Source organism: Saccopteryx leptura, chromosome 10 (genome assembly GCF_036850995.1).
Source record: "Saccopteryx leptura isolate mSacLep1 chromosome 10, mSacLep1_pri_phased_curated, whole genome shotgun sequence".
NCBI lineage: Eukaryota > Metazoa > Chordata > Mammalia > Chiroptera > Emballonuridae > Saccopteryx > Saccopteryx leptura.
The window spans coordinates 7,019,445-7,047,194 of NC_089512.1; the positions used below are offsets into that span (position 1 = coordinate 7,019,445).

The following is a 27,750-nucleotide window of genomic DNA, read 5'->3' on the forward strand; positions in this document are numbered from 1 at the left end:
TAGAATTATATTAAATTTTGGTTAAGGTCCTTTTGAGATAGCTCAGTTGGTTAGAGCATTGTCCCGTAGTACAGAGGATGCTGTTCGATCCCTGGTGGGCACATGCAGGAACAGATCTATATTCTTGCCTCTCTCTCCTTCTCTCCCTTCCTCTGTCACTAAAATCAATACACAAACTTTTTTTTAAAACAGAGACAGAAAGAGAGTCAGAGAGAGGGACAGATAGGGACAGACAGACAGGAACGAAGAGAGATGAGAAGCATCAATCATCAGTTTTTCGATGCAAGACCTTAGTTGTTCATTAATTGCTTTTTTTTTTGACATTTAATATCTCTTTATTTTTTTTTATTTTAATTTTATTTATTTATTTATTTATCTTTCTGAAGCTGGAAACAGGGAGAGACAGTCAGACAGACTCCCGCATGCGCCCGACCGGGATCCACCCGGCACGCCCACTAGGGGGCAACGCTCTGCCCACCAGGGGGCGATGCTCTGCCCCTCCGGGGCGTCGCTCTGCCTGGACCAGAGCCACTCTAGCGCCTGGGGCAGAGGCCAAGGAGCCATCCCCAGCGCCTGGGCCATCGTTGCTCCAATGGAGCCTTGCTGCAGGAGAGGAAGAGAGAGACAGAGAGGAAGGAGAGGGGGAGGGGTGGAGAAGCAGATGGGCGCTTCTCCTGTGTGCACTGGCCGGAAATCGAACCCGGGACCTCTGCATGCCAGGCCGATGCTCTACCACTGAACCAACGGGCCAGGGCCTATTTTTATTTTTTTATAAATAAATTTTTATTAATTTTAATGGGGTGACATCAATAAATCAGTGTACATATATTCAAAGAAAACATGTCCAGGTTATCTTGTCATTCAATTATGTTGCATACCCATCACCCAAAGTCAAATTGTCCTCCCTCACCTTCTATCTAGTTTTCTCTGTGCCCCTCCTCCTCATCTCCCACCGCCCCCACACTCTATTCATTGCGCCATCACCTGGTCAGGCTCACTTATTTATCTTTGTTACAGTCTGTAAGCTCCACAGGACAGGGACTCCTGTACTGTGGCACCAGATGTGCCTCTAGCACCTGGAAGGGCGCCTGGCACATAGAGAGCAACCGATTTCTGCTTAGTAGAAGAATGGGAGCCCAGAAGAGAAATCATTTAAGTCCAGAAAGACTTCCTGGAGGAGTAAACCACCCAGGGGCACTCCCAAACACCGACGGGTCCGCGTCCAAGCCAGCCCAGCTCCCTCAAGCCACGCCCACTAGGGCGGGGCCGCGGCCGGAAGCAGGCCCGGGGCGGAAGCCAGGCGGGGCCGGCTAGGGCTAGGCCCTCCTCCTGACCTGCTTCAGGTTCTTGCCCCGCCCCCCGAAAGTGGGTGAAAGGTCGGCGGAGCCCTTGCTGTGTGACTGGGGCAGTGGAGCTAGGCGGCAGGGAACGTACAGACACACTACCAGACAGACGGACCATGACAGACCAGGCGAAGCCGATCAGCCCTCTGAAGAATCTGCTTGCCGGCGGCTTCGGAGGCATGTGCCTGGTGTTCGTGGGGCACCCGCTGGACACGATTAAGGTGCGAGGAGGCTGCGGCGCCAGCTTAAGGGAGGAGGCCCGGGCGGGGGGGATCAGAAAGCAGGGGCTCCCGCGAGGCGCAGCTCGGGACAGAAAGCGGGCCCGGGCGAGTTTCCGGGGGGACTCTAGGGAACCTCCCTTTCGCCCCTCTCGGGGTTCGCGGAAACTGTTGATCCCACCGCCAAGGGCTGGATCGCGCAAGGTGAGCGGTCTCTAACCGTCCACCAGGGACTGTGATTTAAAAGTTCCCTGTCCCGCAACCTCTCCTGACCTTTGCGCCACTTCCCTGGGGATGGGAGAGAAAAATCGCCTCCCCAGAGCTCTGATTTCAGCAAACCTTAACCTTAGCAGTAAGACTGGAACAGGTCGCTTGTAAAGCTCGCCTCGGGAGGAGAGCTAAGGACAGAGGCACGGTTATTCGAGAGATGTCTTTTGACACCTTGCTCTGGGAAAGAGTGCGCCATTACCATCTCCTTCCACGCTCCCCCTGCTGAGGGGGAGCTTGGACATCTTCAGCCTGCCACCCCATGTTAGCCTGAGTGGAGTCCTGTGGAAAGCGATGATGTTCTCAGTGACCAAGCCCCTGCCAAGAAAGCCAGTGACCAGCTCTGCCCAGGCGAGGCGGGGGTCCTCACGTCTCCGAGGTGAGGCAGCCTAGCCAAACTGAGGTTTTGGGAAGGAGGAGACTCATCGGGGCTTGTTCCTCTGTCTTCCTCACATTATGCCTGCCCGGCTCTTCCCTCTGCATCGCTTTCAGCCAGGCCTTAAGGGAGGCCAAAGTCTGTGCCCTGTGACTTAGCATTCAAAGCTTCCTCCTATCTTCTAACCTTATTTCTGGACACACACGTGGAGGAAATTGACAGATCGCGGGCAGGGTGCACCGGTGGGGAGCAGACATGAGTCTTCTGGAGTGGGAAGCCTGTGTAGGGGACTTACAAGAATCCAGATCCAGTTTCCAAAACAGGGAAATAGCTTTGGGGCATGTCCTCTTGGCCAGTTTGGGAAGCAGGCTCTTTGCTGCCTTTCATATATGAGAGGAGCTGGGGATAGAGCAAGATTAAACCGAACTGTCTGATTAGGACACTGTGAAACATGAAATAAAATATTTATTCAACTGATGGCATATGCTGTGTGTTTTAATGTTTCCCAGACAGTGGTCATTCTAAGCAATGCTGGTTAGTAAGGAAAAGGAATCCTCTGACTCCTCTTCCTACTAAGTTTAGCCTGACCAGGCGGTGGCGCAGTGGATAGAGCTTCAGACTAGGATGCCGAGGACCCAGGTTCGAGACCCCGAGGTCGCCAGCTTGAGGGCAGGCTCATCTGCTTTGAGCAAAGCTCACCAGCTCGGACCCAAGGTTGCTGGCTGGAGCAAGGGATCACTCGGTCTGCTGAAGGCCCACGGTCAAGGCACATATGAGAAAGCAATCAATGAACAACTAAGGTGTCCCAACGAAAAACTAATGATTGATGCTTCTCATCTCTCTCCATTCCTTTCTGTCCCTATCTGTCCCTCTCTCTGATTCTCTCTCTGTCTCTGTAAAAAAAAAAAAAAAAAAAAAAAAAATAATAATAATAAGTTTAAGTATACAACATAATTTGCATCTGTTTACATTACAAAGTGATCACAACTAAAAATCTAGTGGCTGTGCATGACCATGCAATTGATCCCCTTCATCCCTTTTGCTCATGCCCCAACCCCTTTTCCCTCTGGTAACCACCAGTTTGTTCTCTGTATCTATGAGATTGTTTTGTTTGTTTTTTTAGATTCCACATACAAATGCAATCATACAGCATTTTTCTTTCTATTTCTGACTTATTTCACTTAGCATTATACCCTTTAAGGTCCATTCATGTTTTTACAAGTGGCAAAATTTTATTCTTTTTTATGGCTGAGTAATTTTCTGTTGTGTGTGTGTGTGTGTGTGTGTGTGTGTGTGTGTATACACCACATCTTATTTATTCATTCATCCATAGATGTACACTTAGTTTGTTTCCATGTCTTGGCCATTTTAAATAATTCTGCAATGACTATAGGAGTGCAATATGTATCTTTTTGAATCAGTAAGTAAATAAATCTTCATATCCTGTTGGTTCTGTTTCACTGGAGAATCCTGACCAGTAGATACAATACCCAAGAAAATTGAAAACACACACACACACACACACACACACACACACACACACCTCCACACAAAAACCTGTACACAAATGGTTATAGCACCATTGCTCCTAATAATCACAAAGTGAAAAAAATGCAAATGTCTATTTTCTGATGAACAGATAAATTAGTACAAGGGAATATTATTCATCAATAAAAGGGACTGACATACTCTACAATATAGATGAACTTTGAAAACATTATACTAAGTAAAAAAAATCAGCTGTGAAAAGCCACATTCGAAATATATGAAATATAAGAATAGGCAAATGCGTAGAGACAAAGAATAGATTAGTGGTTGCCAGGGGCTCAGGGAAGAGTGGAATGGGTAGTGACTACTGATGAATGTGGTATTTTGGGGGGGAGTGATGAAATGTTCTAAAATTGATAGTAATGAAGGTTGCACAGTTGTGTATATACTAAAAACCATTGAATTGTACACTTTAAATGGGTGAATTTTATGGTATGTGAATTATACCATAATTGTATATAAATTATGGTATAATTTAATAAAGCTGTTTGAAAATAACAATACTAGGCCCTGGCCGGTTGGCTCAGCGGTAGAGCATCGGCCTGGTGTGTGGGGGACCCGGGTTCGATTTCCGGCCAGGGCACATAGGGGAAGCGCCCATTTGCTTCTCCACCCCCACCCCCTCCTTCCTCTCTGTCTCTCTCTTCCCCTCCCGCAGCCAAGGCTCCATTGGAGCAAAGATGGCCCGGGCGCTGGGGATGGCTCCTTGGCCTCTGCCCCAGGCGCTAGAGTGGCTCTGGTCGCAACAGAGCGATGCCCCAGAGGGGCAGAGCATCGCCCCCTGGTGGGCAGAGCGTCGCCCCTGGTGGGCGTGTCGGGTGGATCCTGGTCGGGCGCATGCGGGAGTCTGTCTGACTGTCTCTCCCCGTTTCCAGCTTCAGAAAAATACAAAAAAAAAAAAAAGAAAAGAAAAGAAAATAACAATACTAGATCAAAGACATGCTCCGCCCCCCCCCCAAAAAAAGGTGTTGGCTAGAACTGCACTCATCTGAAGATTAGCTTCCATGTTGGTTTCCATATGCTGGCAAGTTGGTGCTGGCTGTTGTCAGGAGGCCTTCTTTTTTTTGCATATGGCCTCTCTAGGTTACTTGAGTGTCCTCATGACATGGCAACTGCCTTCTCTCAAAGCAAGTAACCTATGATGGAAACAGGCAGAAGCTGACCTTTTTTTTTGCCTAGTCTTGGGAATCCCATAGCATTAATACCACCACATTCTATTCGACAGAATTGAATCACTGAGTCTAGCCTACAGTCAAAGGGAGGGGAATTAGAATTTACCTTTTGAAGGGGAAGAGTGTCAGAGAATTAGTGGACATTATTGAAAACCATTACTCTGGGTAAGGATGGTTGAGGACCTGGCCTGGGAGAAGACTCAGCCCGAGGGGGGAATTAGGATCTGGAAGTGCCTTGAAGGACTACTCCAACAGACTTGATACTCATGTGATAAGAGCAAGAGGAAGTAGTCAGAGGTGATGCTGGGGTTTCATATCCTAGAAGGAAGGTAGTTAGGTGGCTCTGGCACAATTGGAACATTCATCAGGACATTTGGGGGTGATTTGAGACGAGAGAGCTTCTCCAGGAAGTTGGAAATGTAACCCTAAAGGTGGAGAGAGAAAGTTTGGAGATGGCTCAGTGATTATCATCATTGAGCAGCAGCTGAAGCCCTGGAATCTTGAGTTTTCTCAAAGGAATAGTAGACTAGATGAGTAGGGTGCTAAGCTTTAGAATGCCTGGAGTAGAAAAAGAGACAAAGGAGGAAATACTAAGAAGGGACCTTTAAAGAGAGAGACAGTTGAAGCATTGAATACACCAAAAGGTCAAGAAGAATGAGGACCAAGAAAAGTGGGATTAAAATCCACCTCACTCACAATACCATTGAACATCTTATCTAATTACCAACGTGCCACTACATGTTGGAGTAGCTGGTGGCTAGAGCTAAGCTAGTCACTGGCCTGTCACTTGAACTCATTAAATCTAGTCTCCTCATTTGTAAATTTGGAAAACCTATCCCATTGAGTCATTGTGGGTGGGCTCTATTAGGTAAGAAAAAAGTGTTGAAAGTAAGTGGATGGGGAAATCAGAGGAACAGTCACTCTCTAAAAGTGTGCTACTAATGACTTGTGAATGCAGGGTTTGAATAAACTAAAGAAAGAGAGGTCTGAATTCAGCAGGTTAAGTGAGGCAGTTCTGATTCTGGGAGATGACTGTATTTTAACTTCTGATTTCAGGTCCGGCTGCAGACACAGCCCCCAACTTTGCCTGGACAGCCTCCCATGTATTCTGGGACCTTTGACTGTTTCCGGAAGACTCTTCTTAGAGAGGTATTGTATCTTGGTGCTGGACATTCGTTTTACTCAGAGGAACATACCATACACACAGGGTTGACTTGTGACCCCTCCCCCAGAGTGCTAAGTTGACTTTGTGGAGTTCTGCTGGAGGTCTAGTCCACAGCAGTAAGTCTCTTACCATGGCTTCCAGTGCCCTTCTATTGTCATTGCTCTGGAGCCTTTGCTAGTTCCAGTTCCAGTTGTTGTTTTTTTATAGTATTTTTTAAATGTTTATTTTATTGATTTTAGAGAGAGAGAAAGGGAGAAAGAGAGAGAGAAAGACAGAGAGACAGAAACATCAGTCTCTTCCTATATCTGCCCTGAGTCTAGCCTACAGTCAAAGGGAGGGGAATTAGAATTTACCTTTTGAAGGGGAAGAGTGTCAGAGAATTAGTGGACATTATTGAAAACCATTACTCTGGGTAAAGACGGATGAGGACCTGGCCTGGGTTCTAACTGGCAACCTCTGCACTTTGGGTCAATGCTGTCCAACTGTGCTATCCGAAGCCAGGGCTCAGTTCCACTTTGTTTTTTAATTTTTTAAAATAATTATTAAAATAGGGAGAGGCAGGGAGGCAGAGAGGCCGACAGACTCCCACATGCACCCCAAACAGGATCCACTTGACAGGGCCCCTAGGGGACAATGCTCTGCCCATCTGGAACCATTGGTCTGTTGCTCGGCAACTAAGCTATTTTAGGCCTGAGATAAGGCCATGGAGCCATCCTAGGCACCCAGGTCCAATGAACCAATTGAGACATGGTTACAGAAAGGGAAGAAAGGAGAGAGAGAGAGAGAGAGAGAGAGAGAGAGAGAGAGAGAGAGAAAGGGTGGGGGAAGGGTAGAGAAGCAGATGGTTGCTTCTTCTGTGTGCCCTGACCGGGAATTGAACCTCGGGACATCCACGCACCAGTCTGACGCTCTACCACTGAGCCAACCAGCCAGGACCCAGTTCCAATTTCATATAGATGACTAAAGTTAATGATTGTCTTTGGAAGGCAGAATTTAGACCACAGGAAATTAGTGAGGAATAATTAGAGACTCGAAGTAGAAGAAAATGCAAATCTGGATCTATCAGTTTGACAGAGACCACTGGTAGAAGTTTGTATAAAGTCTAGAGGAGCCTGATACAGCGGTGGCACAGTAGATAGAGCGTCAGACTGGGACGCAGAGGATCCAGGTTCGAAACCCAAGGTTGCCGGCTTGAGCGCGGGCTCACCAGCCTGAGCACGAAGTTGCTGGCTTGAGCATGGGATCCCTGACATGACCCCAAGGTTGCTGGTTTGAAGCCCAAGGTCACTGGATTAAGCAAGGGGTTGCTTGCTCTACTGGAGTCACCCAGTCAAGCCACATATGAGAAAGCAATCAATGAACAACTAAGGTATCTCAGTGAAGACTTGATGCTCTCATCTCTCTCCCTTCCTGTCTGTCTGTCCCTATTTGTCCCTCTCTCTGTTTCTCCCTGTCTCTGTCACACACACAAAAAAAGTCTGAAGGAAAAGTCAGTCAATGTGAGTGAAACCAGAAAATATCTACGTTTGTGCTGCCTGTCACAACTCAGCCAAATAAGGAGAGACAAGGATTGAATCTTTATGGGCACTTTGTTCAGATGGTCAGGTATCTTGAGAAGACAGGGTTTCTGTACCCAAAAAACTGTCTTAACACCTCATCTCAGCCTACCTTTTTTAAAAGGGGAAGAAAGGGCCCGACCAGGCGGTGGCTCAATGGATAGAACGTCGGCCTAGAATGTGAAGGACCCAGGTTTGAGACTTTGAGATCGCCAGCTTGAGCATGGGCTCATCTGGTTTGAGCAAAGCTCACCAGTTAGGACCCAAGGTTGCTGGTTTGCTCAAGGGGTTACTCGGTCTGCTGTAGCCCCACAGTCAAGGCACATATGAGAAATCAATCAATGAACAACTAAGTGCCACAACGAAAAACTGATGATTGATGCTTCTCATCTCTCTGCGTTCCTGTCTGTCCCTGTCTATTTCTCTCTCTGACTCTGGCTCTGTTTCTGGAAGAAAAAAAAAAAAGAAAAACAAAGGGGGAAGAAAGGTAAGAAAGGTATAGGTAAAGGGTTTGGAACTTTAGGAAGAAGTAAATTCAAGCAATCTTGACTTGAAGGTACTGCTGAGCTAAAAGCCAGCCCAGGGAAAAGTGAATTAGATAAAAGTTGCAGTGTGCCTGACCAGGCAGTGGCACAGGGGATAGAGAGTTGGACTGAGATGCAGAGGACGAGGACCCAGGTTCGAGACCCCGAGGTCGCCAGCTTGAGTGCAGGTTCATCTGGTTTGAGCAAAGCTCACCAGCTTGGACCCAAGGTCACTGGCTCAAGCAAGGGGTCACTCGGTCTGCTGAAGGCCCCCGGTCAAGGCACATATGAGAAAGCAATCAATGAATAACTAAGGTGTCACAATGAAAAGCTAATGATTAATGCTTTTTATCTCTCTCCATTCCTGTCTGTCCCTATCTGTCCCTCTCTCTGACTCTCACTCTGTCTCTGTAAAAAAAAAAAAAGAAAAGAAAAGAAAAGAAAAAGTTGAAGTGCAAGGATTCTTCAAGCATTTCTTCATTTTCTGACCAGTAAATTTTTTTTTTTCTGAAGTGATAAGTGGGGAAGCAGACAGATTCCCACATGCACCTGACCAGGATCCCCTCAGCATGCCCACTAGGGGGTGATGCTCTGCCCATCTGGGGCAATGCTCTGCCTATCTGGGGCATTGCTCAGTTGCAACTGGAGCCATTCTAGCACCTGAGGTAGAGGCCATACAGCCATTCTCTGCGCCCGGGCCAACTTTGCTCTAATGGAGTCTTGGCTGCAGGAGGGGAAGAGAGAGAGAGAGAGAAAGGAGAGGGGGGAGGGGTGGAGAAGCAGATGGGCGCTTCTCCTGTGTGCTTTGACTGGGAATTGAATCTGGGACATCCATATGCCAGGCCGATACTCTATTCACTGAGCCACCGGCCACAGCCAATAAATAAAATATTTTTTTAAATTTATTTTTATTTTTATTTTTTTGAAGCTGGAAACAAGGAGGCAGTCAGACAGACTCCTGCATGCGCCCGACCGGGATCCACCCGGCACGCCCACCAGGGGGTGATGCTCTCCCCATCCGGGGCGTCACTCTGTTGCCACTAGAGCCACTCTAGCGCCTGAGGCAGAGGCCATGGAGCCATTCTCTGTGCCCGGGCCATCTTTGCTCCAATGGAGCCTTGGCTGCGGGAGGAGAAGAGAGAGACAGAGAGGAAGGAGAGGGGGAGGGGTGGAGAAGCAGATGGGCACTTCTCCTGTGTGCCCTGGCCGGGAATCGAACCCGGGACTTCTGCACACCAGACCGACGCTCTACCACTGAGCCAAATTACATAAAATCTTAAAAAAATAAAATAAAAGAGGCCCTGGCCAGTTGGCTCAGCCGTAGAGTGTTAGCCAGGCGCGTGGAAGTCCCAGGTTTGATTCCCAGTCAGTGCACACAGGAGAAGTGACCATCTGCTTTTATTCCTCTTTCCCTCCCACAACCAGTGGCTCAGTTGGTTTGAGCATAGCTCTGGATGCTGAGGATAACTCAATTGGTCCAAGCATGTCAGCCTCAGGCACTAAAAACAGCGCCCTGGCCGGTTGGCTCAGCGGTAGAGCGTCGGCCTAGCTTGCGGAGGATCCGGGTTCGATTCCCGGCCAGGGCACACAGGAGAAGCGCCCATTTGCTTCTCCACCCCTCCGCCGCGCTTTCCCTCTCTGTCTCTCTCTTCCCCTCCCGCAGCCAAGGCTCCATTGGAGCAAAGATGGCCCGGGCGCTGGGGATGGCTCTGTGGCCTCTGCCCCAGGCGCTAGAGTGGCTCTGGTCGCAACATGGCGACGCCCAGGATGGGCAGAGCATCGCCCCCTGGTGGGCAGAGCGTCGCCCCTGGTGGGCGTGCCGGGTGGATCCCGGTCGGGCGCATGCGGGAGTCTGTCTGACTGTCTCTCCCTGTTTCTAGCTTCAGAAAAATGAGAAAAAAAAAAAAAGAAAAACAGCATGGTACTCGAGCATCAGCCCCAGATGGGGTTGCTGGGTGGATCCCAGTTAGGACACATGTGAGAGTCTGCTTCATTATCTCCTCTCCTTTCTCCTAAGTAAGGGAAAGATTTTATTTATTGATTTTACAGAAAGAGGTTAGACAGGTGGGTGGAACAAGAAGTTTAACTCATAGTTGTATCCCTTTAGTTGTTCATTGATTAGTTGTCATATTTGCCTTGACCAGGCAAGCCCAGGGTTTTATTTATTTATTTTTTATTTTTATTTTTTTTGTATTTTTCTGAAGCTGGAAATGGGGAGAGACAGTCAGACAGACTCCCGCATGCGCCCGACTGGAATCCACCCGGCACGCCCACCAGGGGGCGACGCTCTGCCCACCAGGGGGCGATGCTCTGCCCCTCCAGGGCGTCGCTCCGTCGCGACCAGAGCCACTCCAGTGCCTGGGGCAGAGGGCAAGGAACCATCCCCAGCGCCCGGGCCATCTTCGCTCCAATGGAGCCTCGCTGTGGGAGGGGAAGAGAGAGACGGAGAGGAAGGAGAGGGGGAGGGGTGGAGAAGCAGATGGGCGCCTCTCCTGTGTGCCCTGGCCGAGAATCGAACCCGGGTCCCCCGCACGCCAGGCTGACGCTCTACCACTGAGCCAACCGGCCAGGGCCAAGCCCAGGGTTTTAAACATGTGACCTCAGCGTTCCAGATCAACACTGTATCTACTATGCCACCACAGGCCACACAACTGACCAGTAATCCTTTTTTTTTTTTAATTTTATTTTTATTTTTATTCATTTTAGAGAGGAGAGGGAGAGACAGAGGTGAGACAGAAGGGGGGGAGGAGCTGGAAGCATCAACTCCCATATGTGCCTTGACCAGGCAAGCCCAGGGTTTCGAACCGGTGACCTCAGCATTTCCAGGTCAACGCTTTATCCACTGCGCCACCACAGGTCAGGCTGACCAGTAATTCTTTATCTGTGTCCTTGTCAGTGGGCATTTAGTCTTTGGAGCATAAGAGCTTAGATACCCTTTAGTTTGTGGATCTCCTGGGCCTGGGGCACAAAGGTGAATTACTTGCAGCCTGGTAAAATAATGTAGGCCCATTTATGTATCCAGCACCACGAAGAAATCTTTTTTTTGTGTGTGTGTGTGACAGAGTCAGAGAGAGGAACAGACAGACTGGAAGGGAGAAAGATGAGAAGCATCAATTCTTTGTTGCGGCACTTCAGTTGTTCATTGATTGCTTTCTCATATATGCCTTGACTGGGGGGCTACAGCAGACCGAGTGACCCCTTGTTCAAGCCAGCAACCTTGGGTCCAAGCTGGTGAGCCTTGCTCAAACCAGATGAGCCCACACTCAAACTGGCGACCTCGGAATTTCGAACCTGGGTCCTCTGTGTCCCAGTTCGACGCTCTATCCACTGTGTCACCACCTGGTCAGGCCAAACAAAGCTTTTTTATTTGCATTAATTATTAAGCCTATCTTTTTTTTTTTTTTTTTACAAGAGAGACAGAATCAGAAAGAGGGACAGATAGGGACAGACAGATAGGAAAGGAGAGAGATGAGAAACATCAATTCTTCATTGTAGCACCTTAGTCATTCATTGATTGCTTTCTCATATGTGTCTTGACGGGAGCATGAGGCAACGGATGAGCCAGTGACCCCTTGCTTAAGCCAGCGACCTTGGGCTTCAAGCCACTGACCTTTGGGCTCAAGCCAGCAACCAGGGGGTCATGTCTATGATCCCACGCTCAAGCCAGCAACCCTGTGCTCCAAGCTGGTGAGCCTGCACTCAAGCAAGAGACCTCGGGGTTTTGAACCTGCTTCCTCTGCATCCCAGGCCGACACCCTATTCACTGCGCCACCTCCTGGTCAGACAATCATTAAGCCTATTGATTGTAACTGAAAGTTACTATTACTAAAGCTAAATTTCTAACTCTTCAGTTTCTCCATCATAAGGAACAGTGAAAGAGGCTAGCAGTTTTTTTTGTTTTGTTTTGTTTTTTTGTATTTTTCTGAAGTTGGAAACAGTCAGACAGACTCCTGCATGTGCCCGACCGGGATCCACCCGGCATGCCCACCAGGGGGCGATGCTCTGCCCATCTGGGGCATCCCTCTGTTGCAACCAGAGCCATTCTAGGGCCTGAGGCAGAGGCCACAGAGCCATCCCCAGCGCCAGGCCAACTCTGCTCCAATGGAGCCCTGGCTGTGGGAGGGGAAGAGAGAGACAGAGAGGAAGGAGGGGGGAGGGGTGGAGAAGCAGATGGGCGCTTCTCCTGTGTGCCCTGGCCAGGAATCGAACCCGGGACTCTCGCACACCAGGCTGACGCTCTACCACTGAGCCAACCAACCAGGGCCGTCTTTATTCTTCTTAAATTTTTATTGAATTTTAGGAGAGAGGAAGAGAGAGAGCAAAACATCAATTAATTGTTCCACTTATTCATGTTGTCATTGATTGATTCTTGTATGTATCCTGAGCAGGGATTGAACCTGCAACCTTGGCATGTCGGGGCAATGCTATGAGCAACTGAGCTACCCAGCCAGAACCAACGGTTTCTTAATCACCTGTAATCTCATCTTAAGGAACTCAGATCACATTGTACATCCTGTTTTATAGCCTGCTTTCTTTTCGCTTAGTAGTCTCTTCACATTACATTGAGTTTTTATGAGTGTGATATAATGGAATTCCTATAATTTGTCTTATCTCCTACATGAGAGCTTTTAGATTCATTCCCAAATTTTGGTACTTGATAAATGCCTGATGTTATTATTTTTTTTACAGCTCTGAGTATTTCCTTAGAATACATTTCTAAACAGAATTTCCTGGTGAAAGGGTACGCTACATACTGCCAGATTTTCTTTCAGAATGGAAGCTGTTTCTCATTTTCTCCAGCAGTGTATAAGAGGACGACAAGTTTAGATAAATGTGGAGGTTTTCTTCTTTTAAAAGCTTTCCTAAAAAAAAAAAAAAGCTTTCCTTGTGGGCAGAGAGGTGAAACAAGGAAGCCTCAGTGAGCGGACGCCCTGCCTGTTTTCGCAGTATAAAGGGTGGTGGCGGCTCTAAACAGCTTTTCCTCTCTGGTTCCTTGAAGGGCATCACGGGGCTATATCGAGGCATGGCTGCCCCCCTTATCGGAGTCACCCCCATGTTCGCTGTGTGCTTCTTTGGGTTCGGTCTGGGGAAGAAACTGCAACAGAAACACCCAGAAGATGTGCTTAGGTGAGTACTTACGTGTCTGGAACAGTTGGTGCTGCTCTGCCTGGTGGTCTGACCTGAGGTAAAGGACAGAACCTTGGTGGGTAGGCAGTGGCCGGTGTCCGAGACCCCGCGGCTGGCTCCTGGGTGCCCCACCTGAGGGAGCCACCTGAGTTTCCTTCGCCCTGTGAACTGAAAGGGGAAATGCTCCCTCTCCTTGCCAGGCTGTCATCCTTCCTTCTGGGAGGTGCTTACTAGGGATGTTAGTACTACTAGCCCGAGGGGTGCCATGGTGTCTGAATGCTAAAATGTGTGTCAGGTGTCCTGAGCAGGCGCTGCAGGAAGGACAACAGCAGCCTTGTTCTCCATCACCTGGTTTGGAAAGGAAGATTCCCACTTCTGTTTTCCTTCTTTTTCATAACTTGATTATAATTATTTCAAATACTGATTTCTCTGTTAAAGTGAAATGTGTTTTTTCTTTTTTTAAATAATTTTATTTTTTATTATTTTTAGAGATGAAGGGAGAGAGAGAGAGAGAGAGAGAGAGAGAGAGAGAGAAATGTTGACTTATTTATTTCACTTATTCATGATGTCATTGGTGGTTTCTTGTGCTCTGACCGAGGATCGAACCTGCAACCTCAGCCTATCAAGACGATGCTCTAACCAACTGAGCTACCCAGCCAGGGCCTGTTTTTCCTTTTAATAAACTTTGAGGAGTTGGATTTGAGTATGAAGTGGCAGATGAGCCAGAACTATAGCTCATGACAAAGTAGTTGATGAGAACAGACCTGTCACAGCTATACCAAAGCCACGCACCAGAACCCCAGTGCGGTTACTGCCAGTACTTTGGCTATGTATTGTGTTCCCCCTAGGGTCACAGCAGCACTCAACTCAAATAAATACTCTTCCTGCTTAAGCAAAGCTGGAAACGCTCAGGACCCCACCCCCATATCCTGTCATGTTCTGAATCTTCAGTTTTAGCCCTGCCACACTCCCCTCCCTGTGGTGGTGTTTGGGGCGATTGTAGTATGGGAAGGAGCGGTACCAGGGCCTTGGGGTGGCAGCTCAGGAAGGGCCAGCACTCACAGATACCTCCTTGGTGTGGGTGGGAGTGGAGGTGGCAGAATGGGCCAGGCAGTCACAGAGTGTCTACATGGTACCCTGTGTGCACACACAGACCCCATTCAGAGGAACGTCCCCAGTTCCAGGAGACGGAGGTGTGCCTGGCCTAGGCTCTGGGTGTCCTGGGAAGAATGGAGCATGCTGGTCCCATAAGGGGAAGTTTATTTCTGGAGAGGACACCTCTTGGAGACAGCCGTGTGAATTGAGACTGTGAAGGAGACCATGGCATGAAAACAAGTCTCTTGACTGTTCAGCAAGTCAGCCTTTTGTGCCTGAGGTAGATGCGTGAGCCTTGTTTGAGGTGAGCGCATGGAAAGAGTTGGGCTGTTGAGACCGGTGCCCTGCGTAGAAGGAAAGACCTTCAGAAGATGTCTCCTACCCTTACTCAACTCATGTCTGTTCCTCAGGTCTTGGGCTCCTTACTGGGTGGAACTGACCTGAATTTCAGGCTCAGCTCTCAGAGGCTTGGGGTCAGGGGGGGGCACTGAGGCTTAGGCAAGTACATGAAGTTTTTCAGCAACATTTGCTAAGTTGTGGGGACTCTGTTGAGGTGCTAATTGTAGCTTTGTGTTCCATGGCCTCTAAATCACCCTGATATTGCTAATCCCGGAAGGAAAAGATGCCAGAGGTGGCATAGGCAGCTGTAAACTATACATGCTAGAGTCTTAGACTCCTCCAGGTGCTCAGAGCGACTCATTCTGTGGGCACTGTAGTGAGGATCTGTATCGCTGGCCACTAGCGGACTGTACCCGGCACAGAGGGCACAGGACCCATCATGCCTGTCTAGGTACCATCCCTGTCTCCCTCTCTGGCCCTTCGTCAGTATTTTACGGCACATTCCTTAAGAGTGGCCTGGCTTCTCCTCAGCCCCTCACTGTTCTTATTGGCCTTGATGCTGATGTTCTCACGCCCTTCATGATCCAGAGGAGGTGAGATTGGAGGGGAACTAGGGTTGACTTGGGTTAGTGTATTTTTTCCACAACAACCTTGAATTTATAAATGCGGAAGCAAGGCTCAGAGAGGCCTGGAAACTTGTCTATTGTCATTGTGCATGACAGGCCAAAGGAAACTGTGTCTGCCCATAAAGCTTCTCTTCTGGGTGAGGCCCCCTGAGTGTGCAGCTGGGCCATTCACGGCTCTTGGCATTGAGACCCCTGCCCTGGAAAGTTTGACATCAGAATATACCTGGAGTTGGGCTTTTGTGTTTGTTTGTGTTTCACAGAGACAGAGAGAGAATCAGAGAGAGGGATAGACAAGGACAGACATACAGGAACGGAGAGAGATGAAAAGCATCAATCATCAGTTCTTCGTTGTGACACCTTGGTTGTTCATTGATTGCTTTCTCTTATGTGCCTTGACCGTGGGTCTTCAGCAGACCAAGTAACCCCTTGCTCGAGCCAGTGACTTTGGGTCCAAGCTGGTGAGCTTTGCTCAAACCAGATGAGCCTGCGTTCAAGCTGGCGACCTCGGGGTCTCGAACCTGGGTCCTCTGCATCCCAGTCTGACGCTCTATCCACTGTGCCACCATCTGGTCAGGATGGAATTGGGCTTTTGTATGAAATATTTATTTGTGCTGGGCTTTCTGCCCAGTCCAAGTACTTATTTTTTCTTAAAGAGTCATCCTGTGCTGGGATTGCCTCTGTCCTGGGTGGGTAGTCACAGGTGCTTGCTTCTTCTTTTTCTTTTTTTTTTCCTGAGAGAGGCAGGAACATCGAACTACTCCTGCATGTGCCCCCAAAACTGGGGGGGGGGTCAAACTGACCACTTCTGCATTCTGACAGGTGCCTATTTCTGGTTTTTGTTTTCAATACAGCTACCCCCAACTATTTGCAGCTGGGATGTTATCTGGCGTATTCACCACAGGAATCATGGCCCCTGGAGAACGGATCAAGTGCTTGTTACAGGTAAGTGTGTGACCTGGGGTTGGGGATGTGACATGGGGGAAGTGGCTAGCTTATTCTGTTCAGTATGCAAGTTTGTGTGTCTGTTTATGTCCTTTCACCCTTTGTGAAGGCTTCAGGTCAGGTGTGCTAAACAGTTTCAAAGTTTTCAGGACATGGAAGCAATTGTAGTAGGATCAATAACCAGGAAGCACCTGACCAGGTGGTGGCACAGTGGATAGAGCATTGGACTGGGACCTGGAGGACTCAGGTTCAAAACCCCAGTGTCGCCAGGTTGGGCACGGGCTCATCCGGCTTGAGTGTGGGCTTGCCAGCTTGAGCGCAGGGTTGCTGGCTTGAACCCAAAAGTTGCTGGCTTGAAACCGAAGGTTGCTGGCTTGAGTCCAAGATCTCTGGCTTGAGCAAGGGGTCACTGACTCTGCTGGAGCCCCCCGGTCAAGGCATATATCAGAAAGCAGTCAATGAACAAATAAAGGAGCTGCAACGAAGAATTGATGATGCTTCTCATCTCTCTCCCTTCCTGACTGTCTCTCCCTATCTGTCCCTCTCTCTGACTCTCTCTGTCTCTGTCACACACACACACACACACACACACACACAGTCAGGGCAGTATAACGACCAACCAAAATGTCATACCTGTGACAAGTCAATCCAAACATATCTACCCTTATTAGCATCTCCTATTTACTTCAGGAACACTAAAAGGTAAGTTAGGGCTCATCAGAGGTGGAAGGGAAGCTGCCCCTGCCCAACATCTTATGTCTCCTCCATTGCCCTGAGGCTTAGTACCCTTAGCATGCCTGGCTTGTTCTCAGGCCCAGTGAACTGGCTGTCTGCCTTACCAGACAGAACTCCTTTTTTTTGTGTGTGTGTGTATTTTTCTGAAGTTGGAAATGGGGAGGCAGTCAGACAGACTCCCACATGTGCCCGACCGGGATCCACCTGGCATGCCCACCAGGGGGCGATGCTGTGCCCATCTGGGGCATCGCTCTGCCACAATCAGAGCCATTCTAGCGCCTGAAGCAGAGGCCACAGAGCCTCCTCAATGCCCGGGCAAACTTTGCTCCAGTGGAGCCTTGGCTGTGGGAGGGGAACAGAGAGACAGAGAGGAAGGAAAGGGGGAGGGGTGGAGAAGCAGATGGGCACTTCTCCTGTGTGCCCTGGTCGGGAATCGAATCCGGGACTCCTGCACGCCAGGCCAATGCTCTACCACTGAACCAAAAGCCAGGGCCAGGACTCCTTTTTTTTTTTTTTTTCTTGTATTTTTCCGAAGCCAGAAATGGGGAGGCAGTCAGACAGACTCCCGCATGCGCCCGACTGGGATCCACCCAGCACGCCCACCAGGGGGTGATGCTTTGCCCATCTTGGGGCATCCCTCTGCCACAATCAGAGCCATTCTAGCACCTGAGGCAGAGGCCACAGAGCTATCCTCACTGCCCAGGCAAACTTTGCTCCAGTGGAGCCTTGGCTGCGGGAGGGGAACAGAGAAACAGAGAGGAAGGAAAGGGGGAGGGGGGGAGAAGCAGATGGGTGCTTCTCCTGTGTGCCCTGGCTCAGAATCGAACCCAGGACTCCCGCACACCAGGCCGATGCTCTACCACTGAGCCAACCGGCCAGGGCCAGGACTCCTTTAAAAAGCAAATGTTACTGCTTTTTCTTCAAGTAGCTTGCTAGAAAATTTTCATAATGCAGAAAAGCAGAAAGAAAAAATTGTATTTATTACTTATACTACCCTACAGAGGTAAACACTGTTATGTTTGTGTGTGAATTGTAGTTTTGAATTTTTTTTATTTAAATTTTTTTTTTTTTAGAGGGAGAGAGAGACAGAGAGACAGGGAGACAGAAAGGGAGAGAGATGAGAAGCATCAACCCATAATTGCGGCACCTCAGTTGTTCACTGATTACTTCCTTGTATGCGCCTTGACTAGGGGGTTCCAGCCGAGCCAGTGATCCCTTGATCAAGCCAGTGACCTTGGGCTAAAGCCAGTGACTATGGGATCACGTTGATGATCCCACACTCAAGCTGACAACTTCGTGTTCAAACTGGCGAGCCTGCACTCAAGCCAGATGAGTGCATGTTTAAGCCAGTGACCTTGGAGTTTCAAACATGAGACCTCAGCGTCCCAGGTCACTGCTCTATCCACTATGCCACCACCAGTCAGGTGTCTTTTTTTTTTTAATTTATTGATTTTAGAGAGAGAGAAGAAGAGAGAAACATTGATTTGTTGTTCTACTCACCCATGCATTCATTAGTTGATTCTTATATGTGCCCTGGCTGGGGTTTGATCCTGCACCCTTGGTGTATCAGGACAACACTAACCAACTGAGCTATTCGATCAGGGCTGAATTATGGTCTTTTTGGTAAACAAGCATATTAGGAAATATTATCTTTTGAAATAAAATTGGGATCTACTATTATTGTTTAATAACCAGCTTTTTCCACTTTATATACCATAATATTTTTTTGTGATTATTATTATTATTATTATTTAGTGACAGAGACAGGTTCAGAGAGAGGGACAGATAGGGACAGGAAGGAAGAGAGATGAGAAGCATCAATTCTTCGTTGCAGCACCATCATTCATTGATTGCTTTCTCATATGTGCCTTGACCAGGGGGCTGCAGCAGAGCAAGTGACTCCTTGCTCAAGCCAGCGACCTTGGGCTTCAAGCCAGCAACCTTTGGGCTCAAGCCAGTGACCATGAGGTCATGTCTATGATCCCATGCTCAAGCCAGTGACCCCACATTCAAGCTGGTGAGCCCATGCTCAAGGTGGCGACCTCGGGGTTTCAAACCTGGGTCCTCTGCATCCCAGTCCGACGATCTATCCACTATACCACTCTCTGGTCAGGCTCTATTTCATTTCATTTCTTTTCTTTTCTTTTCTTTTTTATTCAGTGAGAGGAGGAGAGGCCGAGACAGACTTCCACATGTACCCCTATGGGGAATCCACCCAGCAAGCCCACTAGGGGGCGATGTTCTGCCCATCTGGGGCGTTGCTACATTGCTCAGCAACCGAGCTCTTCTTTTTTTTTTTTTTTAAGTCTTCTTTAACTTTCTTTTTTATTTACTCTTTTTAGAGAGGAGAGAGAGTAAGAAAGAGGGGGGATGAGCAGGAAGCATCAACTCCCATATGTGCCTTGATCAGACAAGTGCAGGGTTTTGAACCGGCGAACTCAGTGTTCCAGGTCAATGCTTTATCCACTGCTCCACCACAGGTCAGGCCCCGAGCTCTTCTTAGTGCCTGAGGCGAAGGCCATGGGAGCTATCCTCAGTGCCCAGGCCCAACTCGCTCTAATCAAGCCATGGCTGCAGTAGGGGGAGGGGTGGCGAATCAGAAAGACACTTCTCCTGTGTGCCCTGATGAGGAATTGAACCCGGGACTTCCACATGCCAGGGTGATGCTCTACCACTGAGCCTACTGGCCAGGGATTATTCCATTTCTATAATTTTGAAATTTTAAGAATGTTATATAAATGGAATCATAGAGTATGTAAACTTTTCATATTGGCTTTTTAAACTCAACATAATATTCTGGAGATTCATTCATGTTGTTTGTTTGGTTTTTTGTTTGTTTGGTTTTTTCTTAGAAAGGGGGGAGGAGCAGGAAGCATCAATTTCCATATATATGTGCCTTGACCAGGCAAGCCCAGGGTTTTAAACTGGTGACCTCCGCATTCCAGATTTTTCATATTGTTGATGTATGAATAATTTATTCCTTTTAAGGAGTTCATGGCGTGGATTAACTACATACAATATGTTTGGCATGGATGAATCACAATATGTTTAACTTTTCATCCATTGAAGGATATCTGGGTTGTTTCCAGTTTTTGACTATTATGAATAAAGATGCTATAAACATTCATGTACAGAGATTTTTCTGAAAAAATAAATCCTCATTTTTCTGGGATAAATGCCAGGGAGTACAATTACTGAGTCATAAGTTAGTTGCATGTTTAGTTTTTAAAGAAACTACCAAATGTACCATTTTGCATTTCCAACAACAATGTTATGAGTTATCCAGTTTCTCTGCATCTTTACCAATATCTGGTGTTGTCATTATTTTTAGTTTTAGCCATTTTGATAGGTATGTAGTGACAGCTCCTTTCAATTTGTATTTCCCTAATAGCTGATGATGTTGAACTTTTTTTCATGTGCCTTTTGCTAACTATTTCTTATCTGGTGAAACGTATGTTCATGTCTTTTGCCCATTTTGTAATTGATTTTTTTATATTGTTGAATATTGACAGTCCTTTATTCTAGACACTAGTGCTTTGTTAGATATGTGGTTTGCAAATATTTTCCTCTAGTCCGTAGTTTATTTTCATCCTCTTAGTGGCCTTTTAAGCAATATTTTTTTACGTGTATGTGTGTGTGAGAGAGAAAGAGAGGCAAAGAGACAGGAAGGGAGAAAGATAAGAAGCGTCAACTCATACTTGTGGCAGCTTATTTGTTCATTGACTGCTTTCTCCCATCCAAGTACTAACCAGGACCAACCCTGCTTAGCTTCTAAGATTAGACAAGATCAAATGCTTTCAGGGTAGTATGGCTGTAGACTTGATTGCTTTCTCATATGTGCCTTGACTGGGGGCCTCCAGCCAAGCCAGTGACCTCTTGATCAAGCCAGTGATCATGGGCTCAAGGCGGCAACCTTGGGCTTCAAACCAGAGACCTTTCGGCTCAAGTCAGCAACCATGGGATTTTGTCTGTGATTCCATGCTCAAGCTAGTGAGCCTGCATTCAAGCCAGTGACCTCAGAGTTTCAAACCTGGGACCTCAGTGTCCCAGGTTGATGTTTTATCCACTCCACCACCACCAATCAGGCAAGAGTAAGTTTGTTAAAGCTGAGGTTAGTAAAACAAGGAAGGGCCTAGAATAGAAGAAGCAACAGGAGAGAGCCTAGGTGTGGCTGTCTTGGTCTCTAGAAATCTTTATGGAAAGAAATGAGGAGAGAAAAGGTGGCCTTGCAGACAGGTTCGGGAGGTTAGCCCAGGATGAACTGCTGCTGCCGCCCCCTGCTCCCCTGGTTGCAAGTCTTGTGGGGTCCCTTAGAGTTTAGGAGGTGCACCTGTTGAGGGGGGAGAAGAGGGGAAGGGGAAAGAGGAGGGGGAGAGGGAGGGGGTAAGGGAGAGGCATGAGCGTGGAGGCATGTGGGGAGGGAGAACACCCAGTTCACCTTTTTTTATTTTAATTTTAATTTCTTTACTTTAGTGAGAGGAGGGGCAACAGAGACATACTTCTGCATGCACCTGGACTGGATCCACTCAGCAAGCCTCTCTACCAGGGATGCTCTGCCCATCTTGGGCCGTTGATCAGCAAACAAGCTATTTTTAGCACATGAGGTGAGGCTCCACAGAGCCATCCTTAGCTCTGGGAGCCATTGTTAGCACCTGGGGCTAACTCACCAGAGTTGGAACTATGGCTTCAGGAGGGGCAGAGAAAGAGAAAGGGGGAGAGAGAGAGGGAGAAGGAGAGGGGTGGAGAAGCAGATAGTAGCTTCTGCTGCATGCCCTGACCAGGAATTGAACTGAGGACTTCTACATGCAGGGTTGATGCTCTACCACTGAGCAAATGGGCCAGGGCCAGTTCACCTATTCTTAACCAAGCTTCATAACAGGTTAGAACTTGGAATGGAGTTGGTACTCAGTGGATATTTGTTGTAGTAGAGTAAGTGCATGACTGATGTATTTGTCTCCTCCTGTCTAGACCTTCCAACTAACTTTATTGCGAGTGCTTTTGTATTTGGGAGAATTTTTCAACTTATTTGCCAACTCTTTCTTTTTTCTTTTTTTTTTCTTTTTTTTTCATTTTTTTCGAAGCTGGAAGCGGGGAGGCAGTCAGACTCCCGCATGCGCCCGACTGGGATCCACCCGGCATGCCCACCAGGGGGCGATGCTCTGCCCCTCTGGGGCGTCACTCTGTTGCATCCAGAGCCATTCTAGCGCCTGAGGCAGAGGCCACAGAGCCATCCCCAGTGCCCAGGCCATCTTTTGCTCCAATGGAGCCTTGGCTGCAGGAGGGGAAGAGAGAGACAGAGAGGAAGGAGAGGGGGAGGGGTGGAGAAGCAGATGGGCGCTTCTCCTGTGTGCCCTGGCCAGGAATTGAATCCAGCTCCCACACGCCAGGCCGACGCTCTACTGCTGAGCCAACCGGCCAGGGCCTGCCAACTCTTTCAATCTTTTTTCTAGTCAGTGTACACATATTTTGTAATATTTTTACCTAGTCTTATTTCATAGTGATTTGCACCAATATTGTACATTCCAAATAACTATTGTTTCGACAGTAGTGTCTCATTGGTCTAATGCATAATACCTACTTCCTTACTCACTTTCTACTCTTCTGTGGCCTGCTGGATCTGTGGACTGGGATGCTCTTGCTGACTTGCTGACTCCTCCCTCCCTCTCAGATTCAGGCTTCTTCGGGGGAAACCAAGTACACTGGTGCCTTGGACTGTGCGAAGAAGCTGTACCAGGAGTCTGGGATCCGGGGCATCTACAAGGGGACTGTGCTGACGCTCATGCGAGGTAGACTTTGAGGCCATCCACCTGAGGTCACTTTGGGGGAGCTCACCTGAGGTGGATTTGCCACAGAGGGTCTTGCCCGGATCGTCAGTTTGCCATGGCACCGCACGTGCCGCAGCTCTGACAAGGCTGGAACTTTGTGTCCTGCTTTTCGGCAGTCTTGCCTCTGGCCAGCATGGGCACAAATGAAGATGGGGACCTTCCATCCTTCCAGTAGGTTGGCCGGCCGGCCCTCCAGGGTAGAAGTCATGACAGTAGCAGTTGGAGGGGAGTGGCCAGTAGGTAGAAATTATGGCTGGAGAGGTGAGTGGGAAGAGTGACTTAGGAACAGTGGGGCTATCCCTGTTTTCAAGAGGCATGTTCTGCTGGCGTGGCAGTAGGAGAGGCAGAGATGGCCTCACCATTGTCCTGAGATGGTAGCTTGGAGGCAGGCCAGATGCTAGCTGGGGTTATAACTGCTTGGAGTGGGCATGTCATGTAGGGCCACGCAGAGAGGACTTTAAAGATGAAATGATGTCATGTGTGACACTCACACCAGCGCTTGCCCCAGAGCAACATCTGGCCAGTGCATAGTGATGATTGCAAATAGGATGTGCTGCTGAGGAACTCCTCAGGAACCCTTGAAGGATCCAGTGCCAAGCTTGGCTCTACGAAGTTCAGGAATTCTGTGAGGATTTTTTCCTCTTGTTTTGTATTTTTCCGAAGTGAGAAGCAGGGGAGGCAGGCAGACAGACTCCCGCATGCACCTGACCGGGATCCACCCGGCACGCCCACCAGGGGGCGATGCTCTGCCCACCAGGGGGCATCACTCTGTTGCGGCCGGAGCCATTCTAGCGCCTGAGGCAGAGGCCACAGAGCCATCCTCAGCGCCCGGGCCAACTTTGCTCCAACGGAGCCTCGGCTGCGGGAGGGGAAGAGAGAGACAGAGAGAAGGGAGAGGGGGAAGGGTGGAGAAGCAGATGGGCGCTTCTCCTTTGCTCCAACGGAGCCTCGGCTGCGGGAGGGGAAGAGAGAGACAGAGAGAAGGGAGAGGGGGAAGGGTGGAGAAGCAGATGGGCGCTTCTCCTGTGTGCCCTGGCTGGGAATCAAACCCGGGACTTCTACACTGAGCCAGGGCCTGTGAGGATTTTATATCATTTAATTCACATTTTTCTTGCCACTATCAGATGTTCCAGCCAGTGGGATGTATTTTATGACATATGAATGGCTGAAAAATATCCTTACTCCAGAGGGAAAGAGGTGAGGAGAACAGAAGAACATAGGAGCCACTTTGCTCAGTCATGGGTAGGTTGCCCTCCTCCTGTGAGTAGGTCTGGACACAGAAGTGGGACTTGCTTCTGACATCATGTCCCATTTTCTTTGGTTGCTGCTGAGGCCCAGCTAACACCTCTGACTCTGTGCCTCGCCCAGTGGAGCAAGTATTTGAACTATGTGCATGAAACCTCCTCCAAGGAGTGGCGGCTGCCATGTCACACAGAAGTGCTGGCCTTGGACCTTCTCCTTCTAGCCAGTTTCTCCTTCTCACTGTCTGCCACCAGAGGGATGGTCAGCATGCCACTCTCACGGCCTCTGTCTGACTGTGGTTGGTGTTCTGCAGTGTCAGTGAGCTCAGCGTGCCTCGGATCCTGATGGCTGGGGGCATCGCCGGGATCTTCAACTGGGCTGTGGCAATCCCCCCTGATGTGTTGAAGTCCCGCTTCCAGACTGGTTAGTGGAGGATAGTGGGGTTGGCAGGGGTGGAGTAGATCCTGGAGCTGGCCGCACCTGGGGTGCAGAGCTCTTAAGGCCTGAGGGAGACTCATTCTCCACAGCACACCCAGCACCTGTCTAACAAGCATTCTCCCTTGCAGTCATTTGTGTTCTTGTTCTAGAATCCTAGACTCGTTTCCAAGTCAGCCTAAACACAAAATAAGTGAGGAAAGAAGTAAAATCAACTCTCCTTTCCTCTTCTCCACTCCCTCAGCATTAGTAGTCCAGACATTTGTGTCTGTTTGTCCCAAGGTGAACTGTGTTGTCTGTGGACAGGTCCCAGGTGACCTGCAAGGTGTCCTCTCCCTGGTGCTGTGACCCTACAGAAAGACTTGACTACAAGATTGGCCTCATGTGGGTCATCATGGACAGGGCAGGAAGCTTCCTGAAGCCTTAACAGTTGGGTTCTGCCTACAGCACCTCCTGGAAAATACCCGCATGGTTTCAGAGATGTGCTGAGGGAGCTGATCCGGGATGAAGGAGTCACGTCCTTGTACAAAGGCTTCAACGCCGTGATGATCCGAGCCTTCCCAGCCAACGCGGTGAGTGTCTGGCAGGAGCTGTGCTTTCCCTTTGGGGTTCAGAACGGGGTGCAGGTGGGCTAGCTTTTGCTTGCTTGTGGGATTGGATTGGGAGCTCATTTTTCCCCAAACCCCACCCTCAGGCAGAGCCTTGTCATTTGCTCCCTTTCCTAAAGATGTCAGGAAGCTCTGTCTTTGTGATGGTCTGTGGTGAGGGGCTTTGATGACCTGACCTGGACATCAGAAGTAGGCAGTTGTGGGACATGCATTTTCTTCCCCTCTTGGGAATGAGGAAGCAGTTTGATTCCCTGACCTGAGGTTATGGGGGGGGGGGTTCTTCTCTAGACAGGGCCAGTAAGGGCTGTGCTGGGGTTTCTCTGAACGTTCACAACTCCGCTGGCTTTTCTCTTCTTCGAAACCCTTCTCAGGCCTGTTTCCTTGGCTTTGAAGTTGCCATGAAGTTCCTTAATTGGATCACCCCCAACTTGTGAGACTGAAGGCTGCTCAAGGCTCCTGGATGCTGGAAACCATTACGGAAGAGGAACCGTGGGCAGGACTAGGCTGTCCTGAGGGGGAGGGGAGGGGGATGGTGGGAACAGAGCTGTGAGCTTGGACTTGTTGAGACCGATTGCCTTAATGGGCTCATCTACCTGGTGTAACTTGGTGTGCCATCTTAATACTTGAATTCACTCTTGTCAGTATAAGGGATCTCAGGAGGATTTGGAGATGAAGTAAGTAGCTTCTAGATCAGACACCACCTGTGGCCAAAGTCCTGTCTACTGATTGGTTGACCACTGGCCCTATTATACCCAAGATACTGGTCTTAAAAGAGGAAATCCTAGCTTTTTACTGGAGGTACTATGTATGTTTTCAGCCAGCTTACCAGAAGCTGGAGTCTTTGACCCCTAGCTAGGAACAGTCACCAGATTTCCAGAGTATCTGCCTATCCTGACCTGCACAGGGGGATGTGGACTTGAGGCCCACGTGTGTCTGCCAAGTGGAATGAGCAAATGTGTAGGGGCAGATAGCCTGAAAGCAGTAGGTTATTTTTAGGCGTGCAGGTAATCAGAATTAAAACTAGAGTAGTCTAATTTCCCAGGAGAAGGTGGCGAGCTTTCCCTCCTACCCAGCGAAGAGAGTTTTGAATGGACAGTCCCAGCCTGCTGATAAAGCCCAAGGTGTAGGCAGGCTCTCTGTGCGCACTCTTTTCTCATGAGAGCTTCCTGTTTTAACTGAAAACAATAAATATTGTTTTTAATTTTTGCGTTGTGTGAGATTTTTTTCTTTTGATTCTGGCTCATTTCAGCAGGCAGCCTGTGGCCTCGGTAGAGGCTGCCAGGGATCTAGTACCCTTCTTGGGTTGCTCCGGGCTCTAGCAGGAGAAAGAGGGGGAAAGTATTGGCCAGCCCAGCCTTCCCTGACTACTCCAGCCCCAGCTACTTGGTGAGGAGTAGGGTGGGGTGGGCAACTCAGTTGGTAACTATTCTTTTTTTTTTTTTTTTTTTTTTTTTTTTTTCTATTTTTCTGAAGCTGGAAACAGGGAGAGACAGTCAGACAGACTCCCGCATGCGCCCGACCGGGATCCACCCGGCACGCCCACCAGGGGCGACGCTCTGCCCACCAGGGGGCGATGCTCTGCCCATCCTGGGGGTCGCCATATTGCGACCAGAGCCACTCTAGCGCCCGGGCAGTCTTTGCTCCAATGGAGCCTCGGCTGCGGGAGGGGAAGAGAGAGACAGAGAGGAAAGCGCGGCGGAGGGGTGGAGAAGCAAATGGGCGCTTCTCCTATGTGCCCTGGCCGGGAATCGAACCCGGGTAACTATTCTATAACGCTTAATGCAGGCCTGGCAGGCAGGCCCCACAGGCCCAGCCTGCAGCTTCTCTGGTCACTTCTTAGCCTTCCTGCAGTCAGCCACATCAGTGTCTGAGCTACCAGGTGGAGGATCAGTTTTTCTCAAAGGCCAAAAGCAGTCCTGAGTTTTCTTTCTTTCTTTCTAAAATATTTTTTAAATTTATTGATTTTAAAGAGAGAGAGAAAAGGAGAGAGATAGAAGTATCAGTTTGTCATTCTACCCATTATACATTCATTGGTTATTTCTTGTACGTGCCCTGACTGGGGATTGAACCTACAACCTTGGCATATTGCTCTAACTGAGCTACCCAGCCAGGGCCAGTCCTGAGTTTTCATATGGGCTTTGGGTTGCTGTGTGATCCGATGTTACCAACCTGGCTTTACTCACCAGGCTGAGGACGTTGCCTAGGTGCTGCCTGAGAAGGGGAGGGCGTTGGAGTAGAGTCACCAGCTAGTCTGTCCTTGCCTGGAGGAGGGTGAGGCTATTGGATCTGGGCTTCTCTGGCAGCGTCCCATCGGGCAGTCACAGTATGGCACTGGCACTGCCTGCTTGGCTGCAGCTGCAGAGACCTTTGGACTTTAGCTTTAGAGCCACCGCTCTGCGTAAATGGGTGAGCGGGGCAGGGATCCACACCCATTTGGGAGTGGGTGTGGCCAACCTGGCGGGAATCTGTAGCTTTGGACATTTAAGGAAGGAGGCTTTATTCCTGGGAAGATATTTCTGGATAACCAAATAGGAACTATGGTCAAGTAAAAAAAAATAACATTTTTTTAGAGATGAAATTGTGTGCCCTCTGCCTGGGAACATTTAG

At 48.9% G+C, this 27,750-nt stretch overlaps 1 protein-coding gene across 1 annotated transcript; it reads left to right on the forward strand.

Moving 5' to 3' along the window:
* Positions 1–1,354: 1,354 nt before the first annotated feature.
* SLC25A20 (solute carrier family 25 member 20) lies at positions 1,355–26,349 on the forward strand. Its single transcript, XM_066351290.1, has 9 exons — positions 1,355–1,564; positions 5,981–6,073; positions 13,169–13,296; positions 16,208–16,298; positions 22,702–22,819; positions 23,983–24,055; positions 24,414–24,523; positions 24,983–25,107; positions 25,515–26,349. Exons 1-9 carry the CDS (start codon positions 1,460–1,462, stop codon positions 25,575–25,577), a joined length of 906 nt encoding a protein of 301 aa, XP_066207387.1. The 5' UTR covers positions 1,355–1,459; the 3' UTR covers positions 25,578–26,349.
* The last annotated feature ends 1,401 nt before the right edge of the window (positions 26,350–27,750 follow it).

Coding starts and splice junctions, on each gene's coding strand:
- SLC25A20 (XM_066351290.1), top strand. CDS start 1,460: ATGACAGACCAGGCGAAGCCGATCAGCCCTCTGAAGAATCTGCTTGCC. Junction 13,297..16,207: donor CACCCAGAAGATGTGCTTAG/GTGAGTACTTAC, acceptor TTTTCAATACAG/CTACCCCCAACTATTTGCAG. Junction 16,299..22,701: donor GGATCAAGTGCTTGTTACAG/GTAAGTGTGTGA, acceptor CCTCCCTCTCAG/ATTCAGGCTTCTTCGGGGGA.